Source organism: Pogoniulus pusillus, chromosome 12, assembly GCF_015220805.1.
Source record: "Pogoniulus pusillus isolate bPogPus1 chromosome 12, bPogPus1.pri, whole genome shotgun sequence".
NCBI classification, from domain to species: Eukaryota; Metazoa; Chordata; class Aves; order Piciformes; family Lybiidae; genus Pogoniulus; species Pogoniulus pusillus.
The window spans coordinates 8,075,292-8,102,757 of record NC_087275.1 but is presented as its reverse complement, the minus strand read 5'-3'; the positions used below and the strand labels follow the sequence as shown (position 1 = coordinate 8,102,757).

General features: G+C 42.3%; 1 protein-coding gene across 1 annotated transcript in view; it reads right to left on the bottom strand.

The window, feature by feature from the left end:
- The window catches only part of ROBO1 (roundabout guidance receptor 1), an 861,053-nt gene that overhangs the window by 45,179 nt on the left and 788,408 nt on the right, over positions 1-27,466 (bottom strand). Inside the window, exons 11-18 of the mRNA XM_064152293.1 lie at positions 24,283-24,488; positions 22,856-22,937; positions 22,518-22,686; positions 22,246-22,412; positions 18,811-18,932; positions 15,242-15,473; positions 13,864-13,985; positions 9,514-9,685 (exon numbers count right to left, since the gene is read on the bottom strand). Coding sequence (XP_064008363.1) covers positions 9,514-9,685; positions 13,864-13,985; positions 15,242-15,473; positions 18,811-18,932; positions 22,246-22,412; positions 22,518-22,686; positions 22,856-22,937; positions 24,283-24,488 — 1,272 coding nt within the window. The remainder of the gene's footprint in view (positions 1-9,513; positions 9,686-13,863; positions 13,986-15,241; positions 15,474-18,810; positions 18,933-22,245; positions 22,413-22,517; positions 22,687-22,855; positions 22,938-24,282; positions 24,489-27,466) is intronic.

Genomic DNA, 27,466 nt, shown 5'->3' with positions numbered 1-27,466 from the left:
CTTGTGTAAATCTAACAATTCAATGCTTTTCAGTACGGGTAGTAACTGTCATGGTAGGCCTAATAGGCTGAAAATGGGCTTATCCATCTACTGGCTTGCCCAGACATCTTTTTCAGCTCTCCCTCCTTTTGTTTTGGGGAGAAGCAACCGCTTGAAAGAGGACAAAGGACCTAGAGCCACTGAGTCTAAGGACTCTGGCTTGTCCAGACTTGTTTTGCTCCTGTGGTAAACAAGGTACACATGCTTGGCTTGGGCACACCTTGTGCAAGGCCTATGCTTTTCCCAAATTTGGGTAAAGCAAGCCTATGGTTTCATTTAATATAGTCAAGCTTGGCTGTCATTCTGATTGGCTATTCTGTGTACAAAGGCCCATTAGTCTTGGGCCAATTGATATAAAGAGATGAGCAGGTAAACACAGTATGTGCTCTGCTGTTGTATTTGTGTTTGCTGCTACCATTGCTTACTGCCTCAGTGCATCCTGAGCTGCCTGGAAACTGCCTGCCTCGAGTTTACCAGGGACAGGCTCTAAATGCCTCCACGCAATTGGCCTGCATAGCCAGCGAGACATCGTGCTGTGACTGCACATTGCAAGACATCCTGCCTACACCTGAAAGTCTCTTGCCAAGATGGGAAGTCCTGGAGATACACAGATCATGCAGAGGAGCCAGGAGATAAGGTCAGAGATTGTCTCCATGAAACCTGGAAAGAATAAGAAGCCTCAGCAGCTGACAAGTAACAGAATTCCCTGAAAGCATTTGGGTACTGTTTGAAGCTGTAATAGTCCCACGAGTCAGGAGATAATAATTTTGTGAGTAAATACTTAAAGCCTCTTGTAATTTACCATTGCCTTCTGCCATAAGCAGAAAGAAGTTCCTTGAGTCCATCTAGTGGGCAAGTGGTATTTGACTGCAAGCGGTATTTGGCTACAAGAACCTACTCTTCCAATTCAATCAAGGCTTACATATTTTTGCAAGATATTTCCAGATCTAGGTATATAATTGTCCTGGAGTCCTGTACCCCTAAATTCCTCTCCTGCCCGGACTTCGGGGGAAGAAGAGGGAAAGCCGCCTGGTTTCCCTCCCCCCTCACCTGCCCTGCAGCCGTGAAGGGGGCGGGGACTGCCCCATGAGTTCCCGCGCTGGAGCCAGGCTGGGACTGGCCGTGCGCTTTCGCGCCTAAGGTGTGGTAACTCTGCCCTTTGTCTAGCGAAGGTTATAAATATTGGGGTCGTCCCACCTTTAGGGGTTCCCGCTTTGGATTTTGCCTGTGCCTGGACGTACGTGTCTGCCTGAGCTCACACACTCTCCTCGCCTTGACTGCAGAGAGACCTTCAAAGGGATTGCTTTCCTATTGACACCTTTGTGTGCCTAACGACCCTTAACGACCTTTAACGATCCACCGGCAGCCGCTGAAAGGTAGAGAAAGACATACCGCAGGAGTCAGCCTGAGTGAGTTATTTGGCTTAGCTTAATTTAATAAGAAACCGCTATTAATTAATAGCTAAAGCCTTTTCCAACTTCTGACTTCCAAAATAGTCAGATTATTGATAGTATCCCTGTAGTTTAATTCTCATGCGACTGAATCTGCTTATTAAACTAAATTAATCTTTGTGTATATATATAGTTTTGGGGGCGGGTTTTTGGGGAAATAAAAATAACTATTTTTGATTAATTCCCGACTCGGCCACATATTAATTCCTGCCTCCGCAACAATAATCTGTGTAAAGTTTCCATGACAGTGGGAAAAAACTGATTATTATTAAAATTAGCGGTTGGGGGTGGTGAGAGTTCTGAGTATCAAAATTAATAAACAATACTGATTTATCATATCATAGTATCATAGTATCATCAGGGTTGGAAGAGACCTCACAGATCATCAAGTCCAACCCTTTACCACAGAGCTCAAGGAAAATATCACCTCACTTTAATTAGTTATCCCTTCATAACAGTAACATTAGATTCAGAATGAGAGATGAGTGTTTGAAGGAGAAAAGCTGTGCTGGTTTGAGGCTAACCGGAATATTTTACTGAGAGAAATTAAATCCTTAGCTGTGAGAAGAAAGAAAGAAAACAACAGTACCCTACAACACTCACTCTTCTGCTGAGAAACGCAACTAGTCAAAATATAGATGAGGCACTCACTTCTCACACACCTCTCAGCTCTCAGTGCTGTTCTGTTCCTTTTCTCTGGCAGTCTGCTCTCTGTGGCTGTGTTTGCCTTAACTCTAATCCAACCTAACCCTTTTTTCCTCAACCTCCTTGTTGTCTTTTTTTTTTTGACATCTCACCTCAGATCTCCAGGTTTATCACCTGAGGTATATGTGGGTTGATCTGGTTATTTCTGAAGGGACAGAAAGAGTGAAGGGGAAGGGGGTTTGGGGTCGGAGCCCTCCTGGGGACTCTGATTGTTTCTAGGAGGGGTACTGTGTTTCTGTATTACTTTTAACTTGTATATAACTGTATATATTTGTGGTTACCTGCTTGTATATTGTGCTAAGCTGTAAATATAGCTTTATTCCTTAATATCCAGCCAGCTGAGTCTAGTCTGGCTGATTTTTAAGTGCGTGGGGGAGGATAACTCCAAAACCATCATAAAGGTGCTGTCACTAATTCTGTTAATATAAACCATATAAGAAATGAAAAGCCATTTCCTTAAAACCCAATACCTTCTCCTTACAAACTAAGCAGTGAATCATTTAGGTTTTTTAACTGCATCTTACAGTACTCCAAGCCTAAATAAAATATAAGGAACTGCAACAGAAATAGAAGACAACAAATAATGGCAACAACGACAGCTCCTCTGGAAAAGGATACTTCTTTTGCACGGGAAATGGTTAAATGAATAACAATGGTTTCCAGTGAAGAAGTCCAGATTTCAGTTTTTTGCAACATAAAGGTCACATACCCATTTTGCCAAGGAATCACCACTGCCTTTGACTGCTACCTCATTGGAAATTTTATTCCATATTTCAGGTGCCTTTGTCTTTTGTGATCCTAAGTGCACTGCCTAGCCTGAAAGTTCACCAGGCAGACTCGTTCTTTTATGACTAATACACCCTTTGTGTCTGCTGAGTTTATAGATTTCACGCCTATTTGTGCAAGGTTAAGATGGGTTGCTGCAGATTTTATGGAGACAGCCAAGTGAAGTTCCACACAAGTGGCCAGATGGGCTTAAATGTATAAAGTATACTGTGACTAATGAATTAAATCTGTCACTCTCTATCTCATCTTTTGTCTCTTTGCAGCTGAGGCCATATTAAGATATGAAAACTTGCACCACCAGTCTCTTTTCCAAATGACTAAGCCTATTTCTTTATTTTTAAACAGCTTGTACATCTTAATGGAATAGAAGAAAAATATTCTGGGTAACCTACAGTCCTGAGTAAATTTAGAAGACTGATAAATACCCTTTCCTCTAATCCTTAAAATATATATATATTGAAAACAAAAAACACAGGGGGAAAAAAATATAATGACAATCTCAAAAGCCAAGTGAGAATGGTTTTTAGAAACATATCAACAATTCAGCCATATGGAAAGGCAGCATTTTAATATATACAAGCATTTTGCATTGCTTAGTCAATGCATATCTGCAGACTACAGAATACTGAAGCATTTATTGTTCTAATTTTAATTAGGATTCATATCATGGTATTATTTTACTAACCATTGCAAGCCTAAGAATAGCACAATATATTTGCCTTCAAGAACCTGGAATCATAGAATTAGTCAGGGTTGGAAGAGACCACAAGGATCACCTAGTTCCAACCCCCCTGCCATGGGCAGGTACACCCTACCCTAGAGCAGGCTGGCCAGAGCCCCATCCAGCTTGGCCTTAAACACCTCCAGGCATGGGGCCTCAACCACCTCCCTGGGCAACCCATTCCAGGCTCTCATCACTCTCATGGTGAAGAGCTTCCTCCTCACATCTAGTCTGAACCTACCCATCTCCAGCTTCGCTCCACTCCCCCTAGTCCTGTTACTCCCTGATATCCTGAAAAGTCCCTCCCCCACATTTTTGAAGCCTCCCTTCAGGTACTGTAAGGCCACAAGAAGGTCACCTTGCAGCCTCCTCTTCTGCAGACTGAACAGCCCCAACTCTTTCAGTCTGTCCTCATAGCAGAGCTGCTCCAGCCCTCTGATCATCCTCGTGGCCCTTCTCTGGACACGCTGCAGCATGTCCACATCCCTCTTGTAATAGGAGCTCCAGACTGAACAGCCCAAACTCCCTCAGGCTTATGGCATGTTGTACATGGGTGGACTGTTACTGACATTACATTAAAGTAGGTAGTAAATAGTCACATGCATGATCAAAAGAAAAATGCAGGTGTGCTCATGTACAGTCATACAAGCAGCATGACAGAAAAGAAGATAGAAGAGCTTTCAAGAGGCTACTTTTGACCCATGTCTTAATCTTCTTATAATTAAAAAAAATCAAACCCAACATGACATAAGCTCAATAGAAAGCAAAGGAAACAAAATTTAGTGAACCCCACATTACTAAAAATTTCCTGAAACATTGTCTTGGAAGCCTTTCTTTGAGTAGGGCATCTTCCCTCTCCAAAACAGTCTTGGGAGATCCTGAATAATCAGTCACAAAAAGAAAAAAAAGCTGTTAAACAAAAAGACTAAAAATAAAAACTCAGAACCCCACAAAACAAAACAACAACAACAAAAAAAAACCCAACACCCAAAAGCCTTTTTCTTTATCCCAGGAAACTTCTGGAAGCTTTGACTGAGATATAAATGGCTCATAATCAACATTCCTGTTCCTACTTGCACTCCTCAGGGAAAGGTGCCAAAATATTAAGTGAACATAAACACTCTACAGCAAAGTGCATCCCACTGCCAGAGCAGCAGCCACAGAATTTAATGTACTTGAAAATGCCTCAGAGTTGTTGGAGCAGGCAGATCCCACAACTCCTTGAAACCAGCATATTATCATTGTGACTCATCCCTTCCTCTCCAACCCCTAGATAAGAACCTCCTTTTTAATTACAGATAATGTTGCCATGGCTATTGCTTACATATGATTTCACCGTCTTGATGCTCCAAGTTTCAGATGGCAAGGAAAACTAATTAGAGTTTACACTGAGAAGAACTGGGACCTTTAATTCTCTAAAATTCAATGTCTATATAAATAACAATGCAAACCCTAATATTTAAATTGTCAATTTTTAGATAAAAGACTAATTACAGAGGCTGAAAAAGACCTATGAGATCATCGAGTCCAGTGCACAACCTAACACCATGACATCAGCTAAATCATAGAATCAACCAGGTTGGAAGAGATCTCCAAGATCATCCAGTCCAATCTATCACTCTGCACTAGCCAATCAACTAGACCATGGCACTAAGTGTCTCTTCCAGGCTTTGTTTTTTTTTTTAACACCTCCAGAGACAGAGACTCCACCACCTCCCTGGGCAGCCCATTCCAAAGGCAAATCACTCTCTCTGTGAAGACCTTCCTCCTAATACCCAGCCTATACCTCCCCCAGCGCAACTTGAGACTGTGATCCTAAGTGCACTGCCTAGCCTGAAAGTTCACCAGGCAGACTCATTCTTTTCTTACTAATACACCAAGTGCCACATCTAATCTTTCCTTAAAGACCTCCAGGGATGGTGACTCCACCATCTCCCTGGGCAGTTCATTTCGGTGCCTAATTACCCTTTCTATGAGTGCTTCCTAACATCCAACCTAAACCTTCCCTGGCTCAGCTTCAGACCATGCCCTCTTGCCCAGTCACAAGTTGCCTGGGAGAAGAGCCTGACCCGCACTGGACTGCAACTTCCCTTCAGGTAATTGTAGCGCGTGATAAGGTCCCCTCTAAGTCTCCTCTTCTTCAGGCTGAACAACCCCAGTTCCCTCAGCCACTCATCATAAGCTTTTCCCTTACCAGTCCCATCACTAATGAATACACAATCCAGGCTACAATGTCAAAGACTCAAAAAGGACACAAGATTCCAGGTTCCCAGGTGTGGAAGCCACCTTGACTTTGACGCGTGTAGTGCTATCTCTGACAATTCAACACTTGCAAAACACCTGAAATCTGCAACATCACGGCCACGTGTTTCCTCAGATATCTGTGCACGATGCAGTATGAAGATGATTTAATGTATCAGCACGGTGAGAATATGCTGCTTGAGCTCCTTTCTAGTTGTACGCGTTTCCACGCGGATGGGGTGGGAAAGCAAGGAGACGACTCAATATGACCTATGCTATCCAAGCAATCCAACTCTTTATTGAGAGCATCAGGCTTCAAGTTATAAAGCATATGCTTTGCAGTCAGGGTGAGTAAAGCGAGCACACCCAGCATGCAATGTGGTACACCTAGAGATAGGAATTTGCATGTTCCTCCTACTTGCTGAAGCTAATTTCCTCCCAATCTGTATCACAGTATCAGTATCACAGTATCATCAGGGTTGGAAGAGACCTCACAGATCATCAAGTCCAACCCTTTACCACAGAGCTCAAGGCTAGACCATGGCACCAAGTGCCACGTCCAACCTTGCCTTGAACTGCCCCAGGGACGGCGACTCCACCACCTCCCCGGGCAGCCCATTCTGGACACAGTCCTGCAGAAGCTGTTTATCAGAAGGCTCAAGGACAAATTCCTTTGAGCTTTTTCACACACAGTGCTGTGGTTTACTGCAGTTCCAACACTCAGACCTCACATCCAAGGCTTGATTGTACACGTTTCTAGGGGCTCATGTCCCCTATTTTTCAGCCAGTTCCCAACATTTCCACAACTGGAAAAGTATCCGCTTTGCACTTCAGTCTTACAACATACAGTTTGAGGATACAGCACAGAAATGGTTTCACACAGTATCACAGTATCATCAGGGTTGGAAGAGACCTCACAGATCATCAAGTCCAACCCTTTACCACAGAGCTCAAGGCTAGACCATGGCACCAAGTGCCACGTCCAACCCTGCCTTGAACAGCTCCAGGGATGGCGACTCCACCACCTCCCCGGGCAGCCCATTCCAATGTCCAATGACTCTCTCAGTGAAGAACTTTCTCCTCACCTCCAGCCTAAATTTCCCCTGGCATAGCCTGAGGCTATGTCCTCTTGTTCTGGTGCTGGCCACCTGAGATAAGAGAGCAACCTCCTCCTGGCCACAACCACCCCTCAGGTAGTTGTAGACAGCAATAAGGTCACCCCTGAGCCTCCTCCTAGTTGTCAGCGGTAAACACACAGCTCCTAAAGCACATAGGTACTGGGAGTGAGGACTCTCAAATCTTTTAAAACTAGCATCATTATTCTTTCCTCCCTCTTCCTGGCCTCCATTCCTTCTCTCTGTAACTATGCAATTTATTGCTGGTGACATGTGTCAGCTGATGACATCAACAAATTAATTTTATTTCTTCAGAAGAGCTACCAGAAAAGTCCAGTGCCTGCTCCACCCCCATGCTGGGAGCACATCCAAGAACTCAGAATGTTATTGCTTGCAGGGGCTGCAGGAGAGCTTGTATCACAGGGTACAGTGAGGTAAACCACACACATTCTTCTGCTTTAGTGATTTTAGGTTGATCTGTATTACTAAAAAATACTCCTATTAAGTATTAATTTTCAGCAAGGTTCTGCAATTGCCAAAAGTACTGCAGCACTGTTAAGTCAATGCCAAGCACAAATCCAGGCTGGGCAGTGACTGGCTGGAGAGCAGCCCTGAGGAGAGGGACTTGGGGGTGCTGGTGGATGAGCAGCTCAACATGAGCCAGCAGTGTGCACTTGCAGCCCAGAAAGCCAAGCACAGCCTGGGCTGCAGCAGCAGAAGTGTGGCCAGCAGGGCAAGGGAGGTGATTCTCCCCCTCTACTCCGCTCTGGTGAGACCCCACCTGGAGTACTGCATCCAGTCCTGCAGCCCCTATTACAAGAGGGATGTGGACATGCTGAAGTGTGTCCAAAGCAGGGCCACGAGGATGATCAGAGGGCTGCAGCACCTCTCCTATAAGGACAGACTGAAAGAGTTGGGGCTGTTCAGTCTGAAAAAGAAGAGGCTCCCAGGTGATCTCATTGTGGCCTTCCAGTATCTGAAGGGGACCTGCAAAAAAGCTGGGGAGGGACTTTCCAGGCTCTCAGGGAGTGACAGGACTAGGGGAAATGGAGTGAAGCTGGAGACGGGTAGGTTCATCCTGGATGTGAGGAGGAAGTTGTTCAGCGTGACAGTGGTGAGAGCCTGGAATGGGTTTGCATGGGGAGGTGGTTGAGGCCCCATCCCGGAGGTGTTTAAGGCCAGGCTGGATGGGGCTCTGGGCAGTCTGCTCTAGGGTAGGGTGTCCCTGCCCATGGCAGGGGAGTTAGAACTAGATGATCTTTGTGGTCCCTTCCAATCCTGACTGATTCTATGATTCTATATCTTTTGTGCTACTTCTAGTGGCCCAGATCTCCACAACACAGTATCCAGGTTTTTGCTATGTCATGACCAAATTGTGGGATTTTTACTACAGCACATATGGATTTAGCCATGGCAGTTTGTTAGAAGCAAGCAGCACAGCCTGAAAGCAAATCACAACCACAACAAAACACATGGACTTTACTAGGTTTGCACATCTGAACACCTTCTGAGACGTGTGACTGCCTCACTCTTTTGAACCTAGTGTCAGTAAAGCCCAGAAACTGTGATCCAGGCAGAAGCCTTACCTTGATAAAGTCTCATTTCCTTCTTTTTCCACTTGCCAAGAATCTTGAAGTGATTAAGTTCCATTATAAAACTCACCTCCATTCAGCATTTTCTTATTCACATACAGTAATCACTGGCTTTAAATTTAAACAATGAAATAACAAGGACAACCTAATACTAGGGAGATGGATGGGACACACAACCCACAGCAAGATGCTGAGTTTGCTTTCACACTTTTATGTCCTAATTATACAGCATTTTGACACAACAATACTCATAAAGCAGCAGATGACTGTAATGCTACTTTAAATATTTAGCTAATTGACAGCAAGATAAATTTCACACAGATACATGCAGGAGCAATGCTTCTTATCTGCATTTATGAGAGAGAGATGTTTGTATAAATGAAGTTAGGAGGTCAAGTTTACTGTTTTATCTCTTTTTCCACTACCTGAGTTATTTAGTAGCTTTTACACACAGCTTATATTTACTGTGCCAAATTCTAGCATGCTCTTGGTTTTTTACCTCCAATAAACACAGATAACATCTGATCGAGACAAGACTAAAGTGAGCCAACACTCAGTGATTCATACTCCCCTACATGTTTCATTACTTCAGCCTTAAGAATGAAAACTCACTTTGAAAAATCAATAACAAAAAAGGCATTGCTGAATTGGGAGATTAAAAACAAAACAAAACTGTGCTGTTATAATCCCATCTTTAGAATGCAGCTCTAAGGCATGTTTAAAGCCAGAAATGTCAAATCCTGTTATTCCAGAGATCAAGTAACACTGTTTCACTGCTCTTGAAAGTGCTTCTGGGGCCATAAAAGACAAAAGCAAACAAAAAAATCATTGAAACCAATAGATAGGGTAATTAGCAGACTTACCTAGTTGGATAAACTGGGGATCGCTTTTCACTCCAGGTCCTGCCCCGGTGCTCGCTGCCACTTCCACGCTATATCGAATACCAGGAACTAGAGAGGGAATGACTACAGAGAAGGTGGAACCATCTACTGTCTTGTTTATATGGTATCGACTTTCATTGCCAAGACACCAAACCTGCAGGGAAGTTAAGTGTATGGCATGCATAAATGTTCAAAATTCAGCACCAAAGGCTAAGCAGAAAGAAGGATGACATATCCCTTCCTGCTCAAGAAAGAAATTTAGTCTTTAACATCATGGATTTAGACTATGAAATTTAGTCTTTAACATCATGGATTTAGACTTTGAGCCATGGATTGCTGTCCTGGGCATGGTATGAATACTGAAAAGACATTTCATGTTCCAAAGGCCAGCTCCAACCACTAAAATGATTTGGTGGGTTTACTGCAATTCATTTACAGCTCGACCAGTGACATCAGTGCTAATAAAACTTAAAAGCATTAGTGAAGATGGAACAAATAAGGAAAGCCCCACAGCCAAAAAGTGTTCACATAAACAACGAAGTAAGAGCATTCAGTTAAATGAATTTGCAATTCTCTTGCTCAGGAATCATTTGTCAAGCGAGGCTTTCTTCACTCAAGTGCAAGGGCAAGTCTTTCACCACAGCATGTCACAAAAGAACTAATGTCATGCTGGATTGAGTAATATATTGAGTAATGTGCCATCCTTTATTGAGGGACGACTGCATGATATCAGCTTTCATTTGTTGGTTGAGATCAGGACACAGGTCCTTCCACTCACCAATGATACATTACATCAGTGAGCTGAAATGATTGGGAGAAATACAATTGTGATACATCGATCTCTCTTTATGGCTGCACCACTGATGTGGCAAATGCTTTTGAGTACAATTGAACTCCTAACTGCTACTAAAGGTGAAGTAGCAGCCACGCTAGATTTGCTAAAAAATTGATGAAGCTGTATTGGTTTAATTTTTATTCTCTTTACACAAATGTATTTATCTAGCAAGTTACATTAGTTAAATTCAGTATTTATCTGTAAAGAAGCAAACTTCTCTGAAAACAACAGCACTGCTAAACTTGTGCTGACTGTACACAGGAGACAAGATAAAGCTTTTGACATATGCAGCTCCTAAAAGATTTAGTACCTGAATAGCTTCTCACAATCATATAATTCTGCTGCTGTGAAAACTGCCAGGTAAATGACCTAAGCTCCATATATAGAAAAACTGCTGAGGGCCCTTTTCTGTAGAGCCCTTTTCACCTGGACACTGGAAATTTATTTTATGTTCAGGACATTTTAAGACCTTTTTTTTTTTTCATTTTCTGGATGCCAAGAATTGAAACCAGGCTTCTGAACAAGGATTTGAAACTTATTTTAAGCTCTTTTGAGATAGAATCCCAGTGTGGCATATACATAACTGCTGCTGCAGAGTAGGTCAAAGAACACAAAGAGAAAAGAATCACATGTTTATATTCTGATATGAAGCAGAGAATGTTTCAGTCAGCAGTAGCAGTATAATTATTAGTAATACTGCTCTTAAACGCAAAAGCATGGTTCATGGAGAGGGACAGGGATCTGCTGGAGAGGGTCCAGTGAAGAGTAAAAGGATGATTAGGGGACAGGAGGGCATGGCTTATGAGGAGAAGCTGAGGGACCTGGGGCTTTTTAGTCTGGAGAAGAGAAGACTGAGAGGAGATTTGATAAATGTTTATAAGTATCTGAAGGCTGCCAGGAGTGGGGGACAGGCTCTGCTCACTGCTCCCTGGGATAGGACAAGGAGCAATGGGTGTAAATTGCAGCACAAGAGGTTCTGCCTCAACACAAGGGGGAACTTCTTTACTGTAAGAGTCCCAGAACACTGGAACAGGCTCCTCAGAGAGGTGGTGGAGTCTCCTTCTCTGGAGCCTTTCAAGGCCTGTCTGGATGTGTTCCTCTGTGATCTGTGTTAGATAGTATTGTCCTGTTCCAACAGGGGGGTTGGACTCGATGATCTCCTTGAGTCCCTTCCAACCCCTAACATCCTCTGATCCTATGAAAATGCTCTTATGTAAATAAGAACTCAATAAAATGAGGAACAGAAGATTTAAATCTACATTTCCACCTACATCTTCACAGCAATTCTTAACTGCCACATTGTACGATGGTGTAGTAAGTAAACAATAAACTACACAATGGTGTAGTAAGTAAACAGTAAAACCATTTTATGATGTACTTGTAAGTATCCATCACTAATTCATACAAACATTTTCTTCTTAGGCACTTGAAAACACAGAAAAAGTCACAAACCAGGAATGTTAGGTTAAACATCAGGTAGTTTGGTCCTTGCCATGCTATATTTGACTGCATATGTAAAGAGGCAAAGGAAAACAAAATTAAGGTTTAGACTGTTATGAAGGAAGGAGGAATTCACATTGGACACATGAGTAAAGAAAGAATTGGTGTAACAACAGCAGTTCTAACTTTGTGCTAAGGAAGGAGGAAATTACTTCTGCTGAGATTTGAATTCCTGGGGTTTTGTGTACACTAATGACACTTCTTCCATTAAGATGGTATCCTCCTTCCTATTTATTTTATCCTTAGATCTCAGTTGCCAATAAAACAAAGGATTCCCTCACATATGAGTGAGTGCCATTGTTTCAAGGAAAAAAGAAATTGAACAATAAAGAGGAAAGAAAAAAAGAGGAAAACTTACAAGACTTATTTTCCCCCCTTGTCATTAGTTCTTAAATCATGGGCTCTGCATTAGTTTAGATTTTACACAAAAGCATTTATATATATATGTGTGTGTGTGTATAGATATATTTGTTGTGTCTGCTTTCTGCCCACAGTAAAAAGGCACAAAAGAAGATAATGGCAGACAAAGACATGAAACATACCACTGTGCCATCTACTGCCACATAAGCACTATAAGATGCTTGCTCATGCACCTGATAGCCTAATACCTCTGAATGCTAGTGTTTAGAATAGAATAGAATCAACCAGGTTGGAAGAGATCTCCAAGATCATCCAGCCCAACCTATTCCCCAGCCCTATCCAGTCAACTAGACCATGGCACTAAGTGCCTTATCCAGTCTTTTCTTGAACACCTCCAGGGACAGTGACTCCACTTGGAAATGTGAAATTCCCAACTTTTATGTGGAGGTTTTTTACTTTGTTTTTTTTGTTTGTTTGTTCATTTAAAACCTTAACATTCCTCTGATGCAGTTTTGTGATGGAAATAATTTAATCTCTTCAAACTTTGCAAGTATTTTTTTCCAATTACATTACATACATGAAACTAAGCCATAAGCTGATTTTTTTAACCAGCTGACTAGTTTCTGAAAGACAATTTATTATTCTAAATTGACCCTAGAGCTTAGTGATCTCTCCCCTTTTCCATTTGTACTGAGGAAAAGAAAAAATAAAGCAGAATGAGTGTTGATGGCTAGGGATAGATGTCTGCAGCACGATGTTTAAAGTTTTCTCAGTAGCAGGCATTTGCAGGTGATTGAAACCACAGACCCTGCAGGGAGGTGGTGGAGTCACCACCCCTGGAGGTGTTCAAGAGAAGCCTGGATGAGGCACGTAGTGCCATGGTCTAGTTGACTGGCTAGGGCTGGGTGCTAGGTTGGCCTGGGTGACCTTGGAGATCTCTTCCAACCTGGTTGATTCTATGACGTGATACTATGATATAATAAATTGTCTGTAGCTTGCTCAGGAGCTAAAAAAAGCTTAATTTGCATTGCTATGGAAATTACTGCAAAGCAATTAGAACTGAAAATAAGTACAATGTATGTTGCTAAATGAACATCAGTTAATAAATGTTTTACAGTGTACTTTAAATTTGACAGAAATCCAATAGCATGATGAGAATTGTTTGTGTGAAAGAAAAAAATCTTTATACTTCATACATTACCAGACAAGCACATTTTTTACTCGAAGGTTTTCTTTTTGACTACTTGGTTGCACATCATTTTCTCGGTTCTTAACACTGTTAATTGTTATCCCTGAGCTTTTCAAGTCATTAAGTCTCTTTGCATTTGCTACCTCCATCAATGCCTTTGAGACATTAAACAGGTATCCTTCCCTCTCAAATTATGTGTGCATTTCTCAGGTAAAAATGAACCCAAGAACACGGTTGTTTTAATTAAGATTGTTGACCCTTTGCTTTACAGAGGCTGTTTTTTAAGTGTCTTCTACCATCTAGACAGGATTACTAAGGATGGAGCTTTATTCCAAGTTCTTTTCTCTTATTTGCTCTGTCTAGCCAGTAGATGGAGCCAAGCATCCACCAACAATCCAACCTGTCGCCACCTGGTCACCTGCTAGGGGACCACGGCATGCAGCAGTACCTTATATTCCTGAACCATCCCGTTCTGGTTGTCTTCGGGGGGCGGCTGCCAGGCGACTACAATTGCTGTGCCGTTCCCATCGTTCTTAGTCACTGAAACACTCTGAGGTGGAGCACTGGGAGCTGTTTGTTTGAAAAGGAGGATTGAACAGGTCAGTTTTTCACAGACAGAAGTGAGGGTTTTTTAAGAGGAAAATGGGTTTTTAGGCTACACAAATGCATTCTTTTATGCTCACCCTTCATTGAGGGCAGTTTTTTCCCCCTAAGATAAAACTATATAGAAGGAACCTGTAAACCTGCAACCACGCTCCTGAGTTCTGCTGCTGTCTTGTTGTGGAGGAGAGAAAAAGTCACACTTGTGACCAGACTCTCCAAACTCAGCTACCAGTTACCTGAATGTCACAGTCCCTAGCACTGAATCCCTCACTGCTCTCACATCATCTCACCCGGGACCAATGGTTTTGTAAAACGAAGTCTATAAACTTACCCCAACAGAATGCTAAATTTCAGTTCCTCTTGTGTGCAGATAAAATCAGGGCAGAGTATGTTAATATCAACACATGTCTAATACTAACTTACATTTGCCACTCTAAATAGGCTTTCTAAAAACTGGATGTTTAGCTGATGCTTAGGATAAATCCAATTAAGCATACCTCTTGAACTACTTGGAGCAATAAGCTAGAGCTACACAGCCTTTAGAGTGGGGAGGGAAGAGAGAAGGAGAAAGGCTGCACATTGCAACAGAAGCACTGTTTAGAGGCACTGGCCATCCTGCATACTCATTGTGCCTTAGCAGCAACAAAAGAAGAGCTCCATGAACCTTCTCTTTTTAGCACATGTATGAGACAGAAATATGTAATTTAGTCCCCCGTATTTGTTGTCCTCATTCATCTTTTCATTTTGTCTTACTGATTGATCCAGATTAAAAAAGCCTTCCAAAAAAAATGTGGTTTCCATTCCCTCAGTTGTAGCGCTTTGATGATTTCTGTGGTGTCTGCTATCTACTCCAGATAGTGATTAGCGAGTGCTTGAATCTGACAGGAGTCACTTGTGACCAGAGCCTGAACTCAGCAGGGAGGAGCTCACACTGCAGAGAAGATAAAAAGCGCATTTCCCATTGTGTGTTGGAGGGGGTTTTGCACATCCCTCTCCTTCTCTCTCCCTCTTTCTGTCTCTCGTGGGTCGTTCTGAATATTTACTTCTGTGCCACCAAACAACTCACATAATGATCAGTCCAACACAGCCTCCTCTAGCGCAGATTGCTGTTCTCTAACAGCATGCACTTCAAACAAAATCAAATAATGAACATATCAGAGGAAAGCAGACCAGACTACTACTTCAAAAAGAAGAAAGATGAAGACAGTCTAGCTCCTACTTGCCTTCTTCCAGGGTCTTTGCGAATTTCACTTCGCTATCGGCTCCCTGAAACTCATTAAAAAAAGGGCGAGCCTTGATTTCATAATTTACACCTTTCTTCAGCTCAGGAATGACAACACTGTTTTTAGTTGGAGTCCTCACTTCAAAGATTAACCACTCTGACTCTCCATAGGATGCTGGTGTAGGCCGGTAGAGGATTTTGTATCCTTGAATATACTGGGATTGCTGGTCCACCTGGCGAGACAGCAAAACACACACCGCATCTCTCAACAAACGCAGGCCAGGAATGGTGACTGTGACACTAGGCACTGCCCATTCGCTTTATTCAAAGTAAACAACACTGCTGAAGGAAATAAAGGCAGGCTTCCTGCACTACAGAAAATTACAGGCCTGATTCACAAATCCATGAATCTCTTGGATGTTGGGAGAACTGCGCTGGTTTCTGTGGATTTATGAAGGTATTAAAAGCGGCTAACGGAGTTGTATGATACACACTAGCTTGGTGAAACGAACAGCCTTTGCACCCGTGGAGTGATGGAGCTAAGCACACACCAGACTTCTGCCCACCCAAAGCTGTCCAGCAGGGCAGGTGGCAAACAGGAAAAGGGGAAACACAGCTCCACAACTCAGGGTGATGAATATGGAGATCAAAGCGAGAGCTTGCCAACTCTCCCAAGGTGTGGAAGTCTCCCAAAATCCGTGAAATGAGCACCACTTCCTGCCTGCTTCCTTTCAGAGAAAGTGAATTGAAAGGGCAGCCAGCTGGCACTAACTCCATCACTGTGATTAGGCTGGCCTCTGTCAGAGGGTAGATTTATCCAAGGACTTCCTCCATGTCCACCCACTCAGCGGGATGCTGCTCTGACAGAGTGAAAGCGCTGTTCTGAAAGGGCTCTGAAGAGGCTCATAAAATTCAATTTGGTAACAGAGATGAGACTTGGATAAGCAGATCAAAATGACAGTCAGCGATCCTGAGTGCTTTTTAGGTTAAGGCAATTTTAAACCACACGGACAGATAAAGAGCCCTTGATGTAAACAACAGTGGGACTCAATGTATTTGGCTATATCTGAAAGAGAAAGCCATCTTTCAGAAGTGATCTCCTGTGAAGCAGTCACTATCTTTTTAACTACTCATTTCAATTTCTGATGAAAACAGAAGTCCAGTAACACAGCAATATTTTTTTTTCCTGAAGTGCAGGAGATTTCTCATGTAATTAAATCATTTGCTTGCAATTTCCCTTCAAAAAGCAACACATTTAATTGTTGAGAAGCATGTAAAGAATGCATGTCTCTTAGCTGAAACTGAGGTAATGCTTATTTTGCAGAGAAGCCACAAGCCACCCAAGAATCATAGAATCATAGAATCAACCAGGTTGGAAGAGACCTCCAAGATCATCCAGTCCAACCTAGCACCCAGCCCTAACCAATCAACTAGACCATGGCACTAAGTGCCTCATCCAGGCTTTTCTTGAAGACCCCCAGGGATGGTGACTCCACCACCTCCCTGGGCAGCCCATTCCAATGGCAAATCACTCTCTCTGTGAAGAACTTCTTCCTAATATCCAGCCTATACCTACCCTGGCACAACTTGAGACTGTGTCCCCTTGTTCTATTGCTGGTTGCCTGGGAGAAGAGGCCACCTCCCACCTGGCTACAATGCCCCTTCAGGTAGTTGTAGACAGTAATAAGATCACCCCTGAGCCTCCTCTTCTCCAGGCTAAACAAAAAACTGCCTGTCTGGAAGAGGTTGCTCTTGTAAGTAAAGGTCAAATAAAATCGTGCTAAGAACCTCAAAGATGTTTCAAAATTATTAGTTAAACCAGGAGACAGCCTGCTGCAAGTGGTTCTACTGCAGGTGACAGCGTCATTACTGTGCACACAGCAGGTGTTTGTCCTCTTGCAGCATCCAGGAACCCTGGCTGTGGAGGAGAACTCCAATAAGCTATGGCTCTTGTACAAAGTCAAACCACCTTTTGTTCCTGTTCAAAACGTTCTGTCACATCATAGCAAGGGCTGTATTCTGTGCTTTCCTACGCTGTCTCTGCCAATATATTGCCACGTTCATATGGAAGTCCTAAAAAGACCTCAAAGCTCACTCCCACTGGACCTTCACCTGGTATGCTTATCCTTGATTTTTCCTTCATTCTGCAACCTATTTTAAAGCTGGTCTTCTTTGAATTACATTTTCTTACGTTGCTGATTGGTACTTCCAATTTCTCATGTGGTTCTTTCCCCTCATTTCTATCTCTTGATTGCCAAATGTCTTCCACAGTAAGCCATTTCTAAAGCCTTTCTCTCACTGAGGCCCCAGCCTTGTAAGCCTACTTGAATCTTTTTTCATATATGCTGCCATTTCCCTTGCTTCATGACTCCAACAGTATTGTTTCCTCACTCTCCTTTCCTCTGCTGTGTCCTCCACATGGCCAACTTCCTGCTTCCTCTTGCCGGAGCAACATCAGCGCAACATCTGACAAATGTTTTGCCTTTCCATCTCTTCTGCCTGCCCTATGTCTGCTCACAGCACCGTGGGAAGGGATCACAGAATCATAGTAGGCTCAGGGGTGATCTTATTACTGTCTACAACTACCTGAAGGGGCATTATAGCCAGGTGGGGGGTGGCCTCTTCTCCCAGACAAGCAGCAATAGAACAAGGGGACACAGTCTCAAGTTGTGCCAGGGTAGGTATAGACTGGATATTAGGAAGAAGTTCTTCACAGAGAGAGTGATTTGCCATTGGAATGGGCTGCCCAGGGAGGTGGTGGAGTCACCGTCCCTGGGGGTCTTCAAGAAAAGACTGGATGAGGCACTTAGTGCCATGGTCTAGTTGATTGGATAGGGCTGGGTGCTAGGTTGGACCTAGGTTGCTAGATCTTGGAGGTCTCTTCCAACCTGGTTGATTCTATGATTCTATGAATAGAATCAACCAGGTTGGAAGAGACCTCGAAGCTAAGTTCATATAAGGCTATATGAGTTTGTGTGTGCAGTATGTACATAGGACAGAGGTAGCACTGTCAAACAGAACCATGCAGTATTTCTCTCCACTGATAGACAAGGAAGTGTCCATGTTATCTCATTAGGGTACTGATACACTTTCTACTGAAAGCAGTGCAAAAGCTTCAAATGGTACAACTTAAGTTTTTGATTAGTCCTTCTGGAGGAGGACTCTGAAATTCTCACCATATTGTAAACAGCACTCTCTAGGGAGACATAAAATGGTGAAAATAGGATAAAACTTAACAAAGTAGGAAAGTAAAGCCCAAGTATCACAGTATCACAGTATCATCAGGGTTGGAAGAGACCTCACAGATCATCAAGTCCAACCCTTCACCACAGAGCTCAAGGCTAGACCATGGCACCAAGTGCCACGTCCAACCTTGCCTTGAACAGCCCCAGGGACGGCGACTCCACCACCTCCCCGGGCAGCCCATTCTCAAGAGCAAAACATCTGCAAACATATAAACTACATGCTTCTTAAACTCTGGCACCACTGCAGCCAAACAGTAGGATTCAGAAATGTATATAAGCATTCAGATATGTATATAACCATGCTATGACACAGATTTATACTTACAGTCCAATGAACTTCAATTGAGGAGGAAGAAAGGATAGTAGGGTTGTGCAGATGTAGCACCACATCACCTAGTTCTCTTTGGACCTGCTTGTGATCCACACCTTGACTTGTTGGTGGAACATCTGCAATAATTAAAGATGTCATTCTCACGAGTCTACATGATTGTTAAAACAAGTATACAGAAATACAAATTAATACATCATAAAGTACATGATGGAATCACCAACAAGGTTAACCCAAAGTATATATCATTCAGGCAAGAAAAAGAGATGAAGTATCTTCCTGAGAAAAATCACCAACACTTATGTAGTACCAAATCAATGCACTGCACTTTATTTGACAGAGAAACGTGAGGGAAATGCTGTGTAACAAGAAAAAAAACACACTCAGGGATGGCTTTGGTAAATGACTACAGCAGTATCTACTACTATTTCCCATTTGGAGGAGAAACTATGGTATTACCCACTGAAAATTCCAAGAGACTAGGAAACCTATAAAGAATGGCAAAAGCAGAAATGTTACTCCAGATAAGTGATAAGCAAGCATCCTGGTTTTAATCACAAAATAAATGTAACAAATGAATTTTATGTATATGTATATGCATGTATATATATGCAGCTTCTCTGATGGCCAGTGACTTCTGTAAACAGGAGGGAGGCTGCATCTGAGTGCTGTTTGGCACTTCTGACATTTAGCCTATCTTGTAGTTAAAACATTGTTCATACATACCAAGAGGGGACAAATTCCTCTTAAAATATGCAGTGGTGCAATGGAAACATGTTCTGCATGCAGAACTCTTGGAAAGCATATTCAATTGAAAAGGAATGACTGTCAGGGTTCAAATTTATAAGGCAATGGCTGGTAAGAGAAGGAAAATGTCCAAGGGTTTTGTTTGCTGACAACCCTGGGAATTCCTAGAGCTGTTTGCTTACAAGAAGTACCAAAGAGAGAATACAGAGAAATTGTGTATGCATCTGTCTACAATTACAGTTATCTGTCTACCATTACAATCACTACTACAGTAAGCCACTGTAGATCTTTAGACTATCTTGAAAGTGGAGGTCTGGACAGTGCAGTTGATGCTGACACAGAAGACGTTTAAGACACCTATCAAATGTCAAGTACAACAGTTACGAAGCATACTTTTGGCATGGTGGTCACATACTCAGATGACCAACTTTTGGTATTGCCTAAACGATATTAAAACCACTTTAAGACTACATAAAGAGAGGGCACAAAGACAAGCTTCTGTCCAGAGATATAGATTCCACTTGAGAACACAAAGCCTGTGTAACTTTGAAATGTTATCATGCACTTTCTTCAACGTGCTCACAAGAAGATGGGATTTCTTCAAAGCTAAAGAAAAAAACCTGAGGTTAGCATGGAGTCAGTGGTGACAAATCTGGATTCTTAGCAAGGAACACTGCTAAAAACAAACCAACAAAACCTAAAAACCCTCCCCTGAGTCACTGCTGTATCCACGTGCAGTACATTCTGTCAAACAGTCCATTTATCAGAGAATTTGCCTCCCTCCAGATTTCAAAAGCATCTAAAGATAGAAGTTCCTCTTTGGAGAGTTGCCTAAGTATCACCAAGCTTAGAAAGCAATAGAAAAGTCAGCTGCATAATTAGTTCTATCTTTGCTAGCTGAAAAAGATGAGTCACACCAACAATATGAATCTACCTAGTAATAGGCTCAGCCATTTGCAGATCTGTGCTATACAAAAACACTTGTGTTTCCTTACTTTGGGTCCAAACTTCCAAGACAGGGAAGCATGGAGTATTCCAGAGTATTCCAAGACAAAAGAGTATGTTATTATTAATGTTGGTAAAGTATGAAGATGAAAGCAGGTTAGGTTCTTGCTCTTGATATGAATTTAGGACAAGACTATGCCATTCTCTGCACAAAAGTGAACTGAGAAATTTCCAAACTTAGATCACAGCTTACACAAAATTCACATGATACTGGAAGAAGATTAGAATTGCTTTAAAGAACTTGACACTTGATAACATTTCTTACTGTTGGTCAAAATTTTATCCATTGATTGTTATTTTCACTGAGGCTTTGTGTAGTTCTCCAGTCTTCTACTCTACTACACGCCTGGAGGACAACAAAGCTTTTCCAAGCCATTGCAAACCATTCAGTTCTGTTTAGTGAACAGAACACTGGATCATTTGCCATTTTTCAGAGGCAGATAATCAGTGATCAGCTCATTTGGGACATTTAGAAGCAACAATTGAACTTACCTTCAGGAATGAACCCACGCTGCATGATAAACAGACTGACACTGAGCACTACAGACTGTGTAATAGCACAGCTTCTTATTCCCAGGAAAAGAGAAAACACTAAAAGGTTACTACACCTCTCCTTGCTGACAGACTTAGGAGCCTGTGCAATCCCTGTTTTCCATGTGGCCATGACTCTGCCCTCTCTTGTATATACCAGCTGAAATTGCCACCCAACAGAAGAAGTGTGCAGTACCAAAGGACAACAGTAAGAAAGTGTTAACCTCCCAGGGGAGATGAAACAGACTCGCTTTCAGTCCAGCTCCAGAAAAAACAAGAAGTCACCAAAAGAAAATATTTTGTTTCCTTTACAAATTTCCTTTCCAAAACAGACATGTACTTACTTATGCAAACAAAGAAACAAACATACAACACAGGCACTCTTCATAAGCCAATGGGTCAGCTTCTCCAGTAAACGGGAAAAGAAATAAAGGTGATGTCTGGCACTTCTAGTCTGAAAAGATTATGTCCTGGTTTTCCCTTTCTAAGAATGTAAGTATTTCTAGTGGGAAAATGCAATGCACCACTCCTTGTTTATCATCATAATTTATTTTCTATAGTGAAAACAAAGTTACTCTACATGTTACTAGCCAGATCCAGTCTATAGATGGACTATAGTCGTAGCTGGAATCTGTGGATGACTATGACCACTACTGTTCAGCCTTTTCTTCCACTTGGCTATCTGTAGGCACTGTATGTCTCCCCTACTGTTTTAATCTTGATAGTTATACAGTTGAAATACTAATATTCTTGCCAAAACCTCTTCTTTACTGCCTCACTGATGCCAAATTCCTTCACATTTTAAACTTCCCTCTTTCATACAGAAGAGCAGAAACCAACTTAGATTAGGTACTGTTTGTCCCAGTCTTAAGCCTTGTTTGGTACACTGGACATAATAATGACATTTTCATGGGATGTGATAACTTGAAAAATTAGAGACTGCTTTTGGTGCTAACAAGATATTCTGCAAGATGTAACAATTTTTGGGTAAGAGATATGAGAGTTCCCTTTGGCAAAGCAATACGTTGTCAAAGCAGGATAGACAGACAGTTGAAAGCCACCAGAAGTCCTGCAGCTGGTATTGCTCAGTCAACCTGTAATGGCCAGTCAACTTGTGGACAGCTGAAATGTTCAGTATCAAACGCTTACCTTGAGTTTTCACTGGATCAGATATTTGGCTTGGGTCACTTAGTCCATATGCATTAGCTGCCCTCACGAGGAATAGATAAATTGCATTAGGTTTTAGCCCTTTAACTGCATAACTCTCTGTTTTCACATTTTCAGCTACAGTTTGCCAGCTGCTACCAGATGCATGGCTAAGGATAAAAACACACACACACACCAGCAGTTTAGCATGTGCTTCTTTAACAACATACGATACATAAGCGAAAGCAGAGCAACGTCACATGAGACTCATATACCTGAAGGCCTCAATTATATAAGAGGTTGGTGTTGCACCTGAATTCAAATTAGGTTGCCATGACAGTGTTACTGTATTTCTGCTGACATCTGTAACCTCAGGTTTTGATGGAGCACTAGGAATCAAGTTTGGGTCAGTGGGTCTTGGTGGTTGCACTGGGACTCCGAACTCTAACAAGAAGAGAGAGAAGTGCTGAATATACACAGAAAGCAGACGTAAGCTAAATGCTGTTCACATCTGCACTGAAAATTTATGACAGTGTCAGACAGCTTCTGCATTTCAATTGCTGGTTTTTCTTTCTTTAATTTGTTCATGTGGAGAAACCCTTAACTGATTTACCTTGGACCTCTATGTATGCACTCCATGTAGCCTCGCCACTTGGGGTTGAAGCAATGCAGGTGTACCGACCAGTGTCGCCCAGCTGAGTAGGAAAAGAGAAGAGTAAATATTTGAAACAATCAGGCACTCAATGGGCTAGAAAAGTAATTACAGCTCTCTATGATCCCCCATGAATATGGATAAATGCATTGGGCTGCAAAAACTTTGAACCAGAAACTTCTTCCTTAGAAGTAACAATGTTGTGTGCTGCAAAATGAAAATGAATACTTCTTTTTAAGCATTGTTCAAGAGCTGGGAAAACTGCAGGTTCTAATTTGATGCTACCTATTCTGTAATGAACAAACTTGAGGCCAATCCTTACAGCACTGACTCCTTACTCTCCAGTTTCTAACAAATAAATTGAGAAGGAAATCAGATGATAGGTCCCCATGCAACTGTCAACCTTCTGCCTAAATAACGTCTGGGGATTTGCCTGCGCTGCAGCGCTGGAGAGCATGTCATCCTTAAAACAAGGCTTAAACAGGCCCTGCTGGGATTCTCTGTATTAGCATCATTTTCACTCTATAGCAGACCCAAAAAGAAACCTCCATATGCTATTCTCATCCAGTTCTGAATGTTGGATCACTTGTCCATATGTGACTTAATCACATTTCAAAAGAGTTTCTTTCTTTCCCTAAAATGAAATGCTATCCTCCTAAGGTCCCAGACTGAGCAGATGAGCTGAATGAGAGCACTTGAAAATCAGAGGTTCAAACTTTAAGGCAGTGTAACTTGTAATTGGCAACAAGGCAACTCTAGGGGAACATAGTAAAGTGATGTAGTCAGTCTAAGTCAGAGAAAAAGGCAAAGAAAAGCACTCCATCTCAAACCATAGAAAGGATTTTACAGCGTACAAGACATGACTAGCAATACCAACGGCTCTATTTCCCTAAGGAAGGCAGGCATTTGACAGGTAGTTAACCATTTTGATCTAGGTTTGCACTGTTGAGTGAATATCTTGAAACTTCAGAAACTGTACTGAAAAAATCTGTGTTACTGCAGTGTGCTAAACAAAAGTTTTCCCTAGAAACAGTTGCAATAATTAGATCATTTTTGATTATCAGTGCTCAAATCCAAACAATGTAAGGATTCATCCTACTGAAATACCATGTTTTTATTTCTCCTTCATGTTTTAAGTACCCATATCTAACACCTCTTAGAAGTATTTTTCCTCATGAAATCTGAAGTTATGCAGCGTAGACAGAGTAAGGCGCAGTGCTAAGCATGAAGAACGAACAATCTGAAAAGATGAAGCATCAAATATTTTAATACATTCATTTAACATTTCATTAATTCTAAATGTAGGATTTACTAGAACAAAAGTGTCCAGAGGTGAAAAAAAACCCAAAGTGAAACCACAGCAAAGTCTGCTTGCCAGTTCAAGCTACCTTGGCGTATCGGATCTGTAATGCTCCAGTCTCCAACTGCTTGATGCGAGAGTCCTGGGTAGAAATCAGGATTCCATCCTTTTTCCAGAGGATAGTGGGCATTAATGTGCCTGTGGCCACGCAGTTCAGTGCTAAAGTACCATCTACAGCTACAGTCTGATTCATAGGACCCTGTCGAATGACAGGGGGTGGCCGGTCTGCAATCACTGGCAGAAGGAAAAACAGGAAAGAGATTTCTGCAAGTAGAAGCAATCATCTAATCATTTAAGCAACAGCAGTTGCTTGAGGCTTTGAAACAAAGTAAAGACAATTAAACAAGTAATTAAAGTGGGAGGTGTGCATTATTTAGGGCAGGATGCATTACAATGCTGTACAGCTACAGAATTTTAACACCACACACAAAATATTATTTTCAGAGTAAAGAAGCATTACATATTACACAGTGGTTTCTGCCAGGCATTCCCTAATTCCAATGCCTTTATAATATAATAAGAAGCACTTAGTGCCATGGTCTAGTTGATTGGCTAGGGCTGGGTGATCTTGGAGGTCTCTTCCAACCTGCTTGATTCTATGAGAAAAGGCTTTCTAAACTCTTTGTAGAGGTATATATTTCACCTTGTTCATCTTCTACCATGTAGCAGCAATGAAAGACACAGCAAGCAGGGAATAAATATGTACTTAAGAACTTTTATTGTATACCATGAACCATCTCAAGTGTTGATCTGTTGGAAGGTAGGAGAGCCCTGCAGAGGGACCTGGACAGGCTGGATGGGTGGGCAGAGGCCAATGGGATGAGATTTAACAAGGCCAAGTGCAGGGTTCTGCACTTGGGCCACAACAGCCCCAAGCAGCACTATAGGCTGGGGACTGAGTGGCTGAAGAGCAGCCAGAAGGAAAGGGACCTGGGGGTACTGATAGATAGTAAGCTGAAGATGAGCCAGCAGTGTGCCCAGGTGGCCAAGAGAGCCAATGGCATCCTGGCCTGCATCAGGAACAGTGTGGCCAGTAGGACGAGGGAGGTTATTCTGTCCCTGTACTCAGCACTGGTCAGGCCACACCTTGAGTACTATGTCCAGTTCTGGGCCCTCAATTCATGAAGGATGTTGAGGTGCTGGAACATGTCCAGAGAAGGGCAACGAAGCTGGTGAGGGGCCTGGAACACAAATCCTATGAGGAGAGGTTGAGGGAGCTGGGCCTGTTTAGCCTGGAGAAGAGGAGGCTCAGGGGTGATCTTATTACTGTCTACAACTACCTGAAAGGGCATTGTAGCCAGGTGGGGGGTGGCCTCTTCTGCCAGGTAACCAGCAATAGAACAAGGGGACACAGTCTCATTAGGAAGAAGTTCTTCACAGAGAGAGTGATTTCCCATTGGAATGGGCTGCCCAGGGAGGTGGTGGAGGCACCGTCCCTGGGGGTCTTCAAGAAAAGCCTGGATGAAGCACTTAGTGCCATGGTCTAGTTGATTGGTTAGGGCTGGGTGCTAGGTTGGACTGGATGATCTTGGAGGTCTCTTCCAACCTGGTTGATTCTATGATTCTATGATTCTATCTTGGTGCAGTTTCCTGACTGGGAGATGTCTAGCAGTAGGGTAAAGAGAAAGCTAATGAATAGAACCATTCTAAAAGTTTTCAACTAACACTTTTCCAGTAGTTTCTGCCTGTTAGTCCCTCGATGACTCAATCTGTCAATAGGAATCCAAGGTCACAGAGCATTCCCTTGTGTGAATCCACTGTAATGCATTTTTCCACACAATGAAAATTAAATATTATTGATAGGTTATTTGATAACTGTGCACAGAAGGGTATAAAGCAGTCTCAGTATTGACAGGGGGAAAAAAAGAATGATTGTCTACCTGATTCTTTTCTCCCATTCTCTAATGGGTAATCCAAAAAAAAGAAAAAGAAGTAAAAACTACCTTACTGTGTTTCAGTGACCTCCTATAGGTGTACTATCCAACGTGACATGGACTGATGATCTGAACATAGACTCAACTTCAAATAACACAAATATTTTCACCACTGTCATGGGGAATTTAAAAACTGGTTTGGCAGCTGAAATACAGACCTGAAGATCTTCTACTTTGTGAGCTTCAGATATTTCTAAATTGCTTTACATAGCAACAGACAGTGTGCTAGCACTGCTTTTTTTGGCTAAATTTCGACTCTCCCAACTTCATTTGCATGTTCAAACGACAGTCTGTGTTCTCAGCTGCATAATTTACTCGTCCTAACCTGTTGCAATCCACTGCAATGCACTGTGAGGCCATTAGTGGCATTCTCTGCAAAGACCATCATAATCAGCTCACTTAAAGTTTGTTTTTCACCTTGGCAGGTTTGTAAAGAGCTTTGCAAGTGTGCAAGCTGACCAATCTGTGCACCTACATGAGAAATCTAATGCCACTGAAATACATTACATGGCTAATCTAAGTGCCAAGGAAGTTGGTGGCAACTCCTGTTACCTTTAGGAATACACGGGGTATCATTCTCCATATCCTGCTTTTGCTTACATAAATCATAGAACCTATCACCCAGCCCTATCCAGTCAACTAGACCATAGCACCATAGAATCAACCAGGTTGGAAGAGACCTCCAAGATCATCCAGTCCAACCTAGCACCCAGCCCTATCCAATCAACAAGACCATGGAATCATTGAATCAACCAAGTAGGAAGAGACCTCCAAGATCATCCAGTCCAACCTAGCCCCCAGCCCTAACCAATCAACAAGACCATGGAATCATAGAATCAACCAAGTAGGAAGAGACCTCCAAGATCATCCAGTCCAGCCTAGCCCCCAGCCCTATCCAATCAACAAGACCATGGAATCATAGAATCAACCAAGTAGGAAGAGACCTCCAAGATCATCCAGTCCAACCTAGACCCCAGTCCTATCCAATCAACAAGGCCATAGAATCATAGAATCAACCAGGTTGGAAGAGACCTCCATTATACAAGACAACCACCTATCAGTTGGATCTGGAACATGTAGTCACAGTAAAGGAAATCTATTACAATGGATTTGATTTTTTCAAGGTTCAGATGATACAGATCATGAACAGAAAAACTATTTTCTTGTGTTTTTCTTTTTTTTTTTTAATCAGATATTTTTCCTCACCTTGCCAGGGCCTTCTCCCCAGTGAAAACTGTATAAAGAAGTGTCACTCACTACTTCTGAGAAACCTGGCAG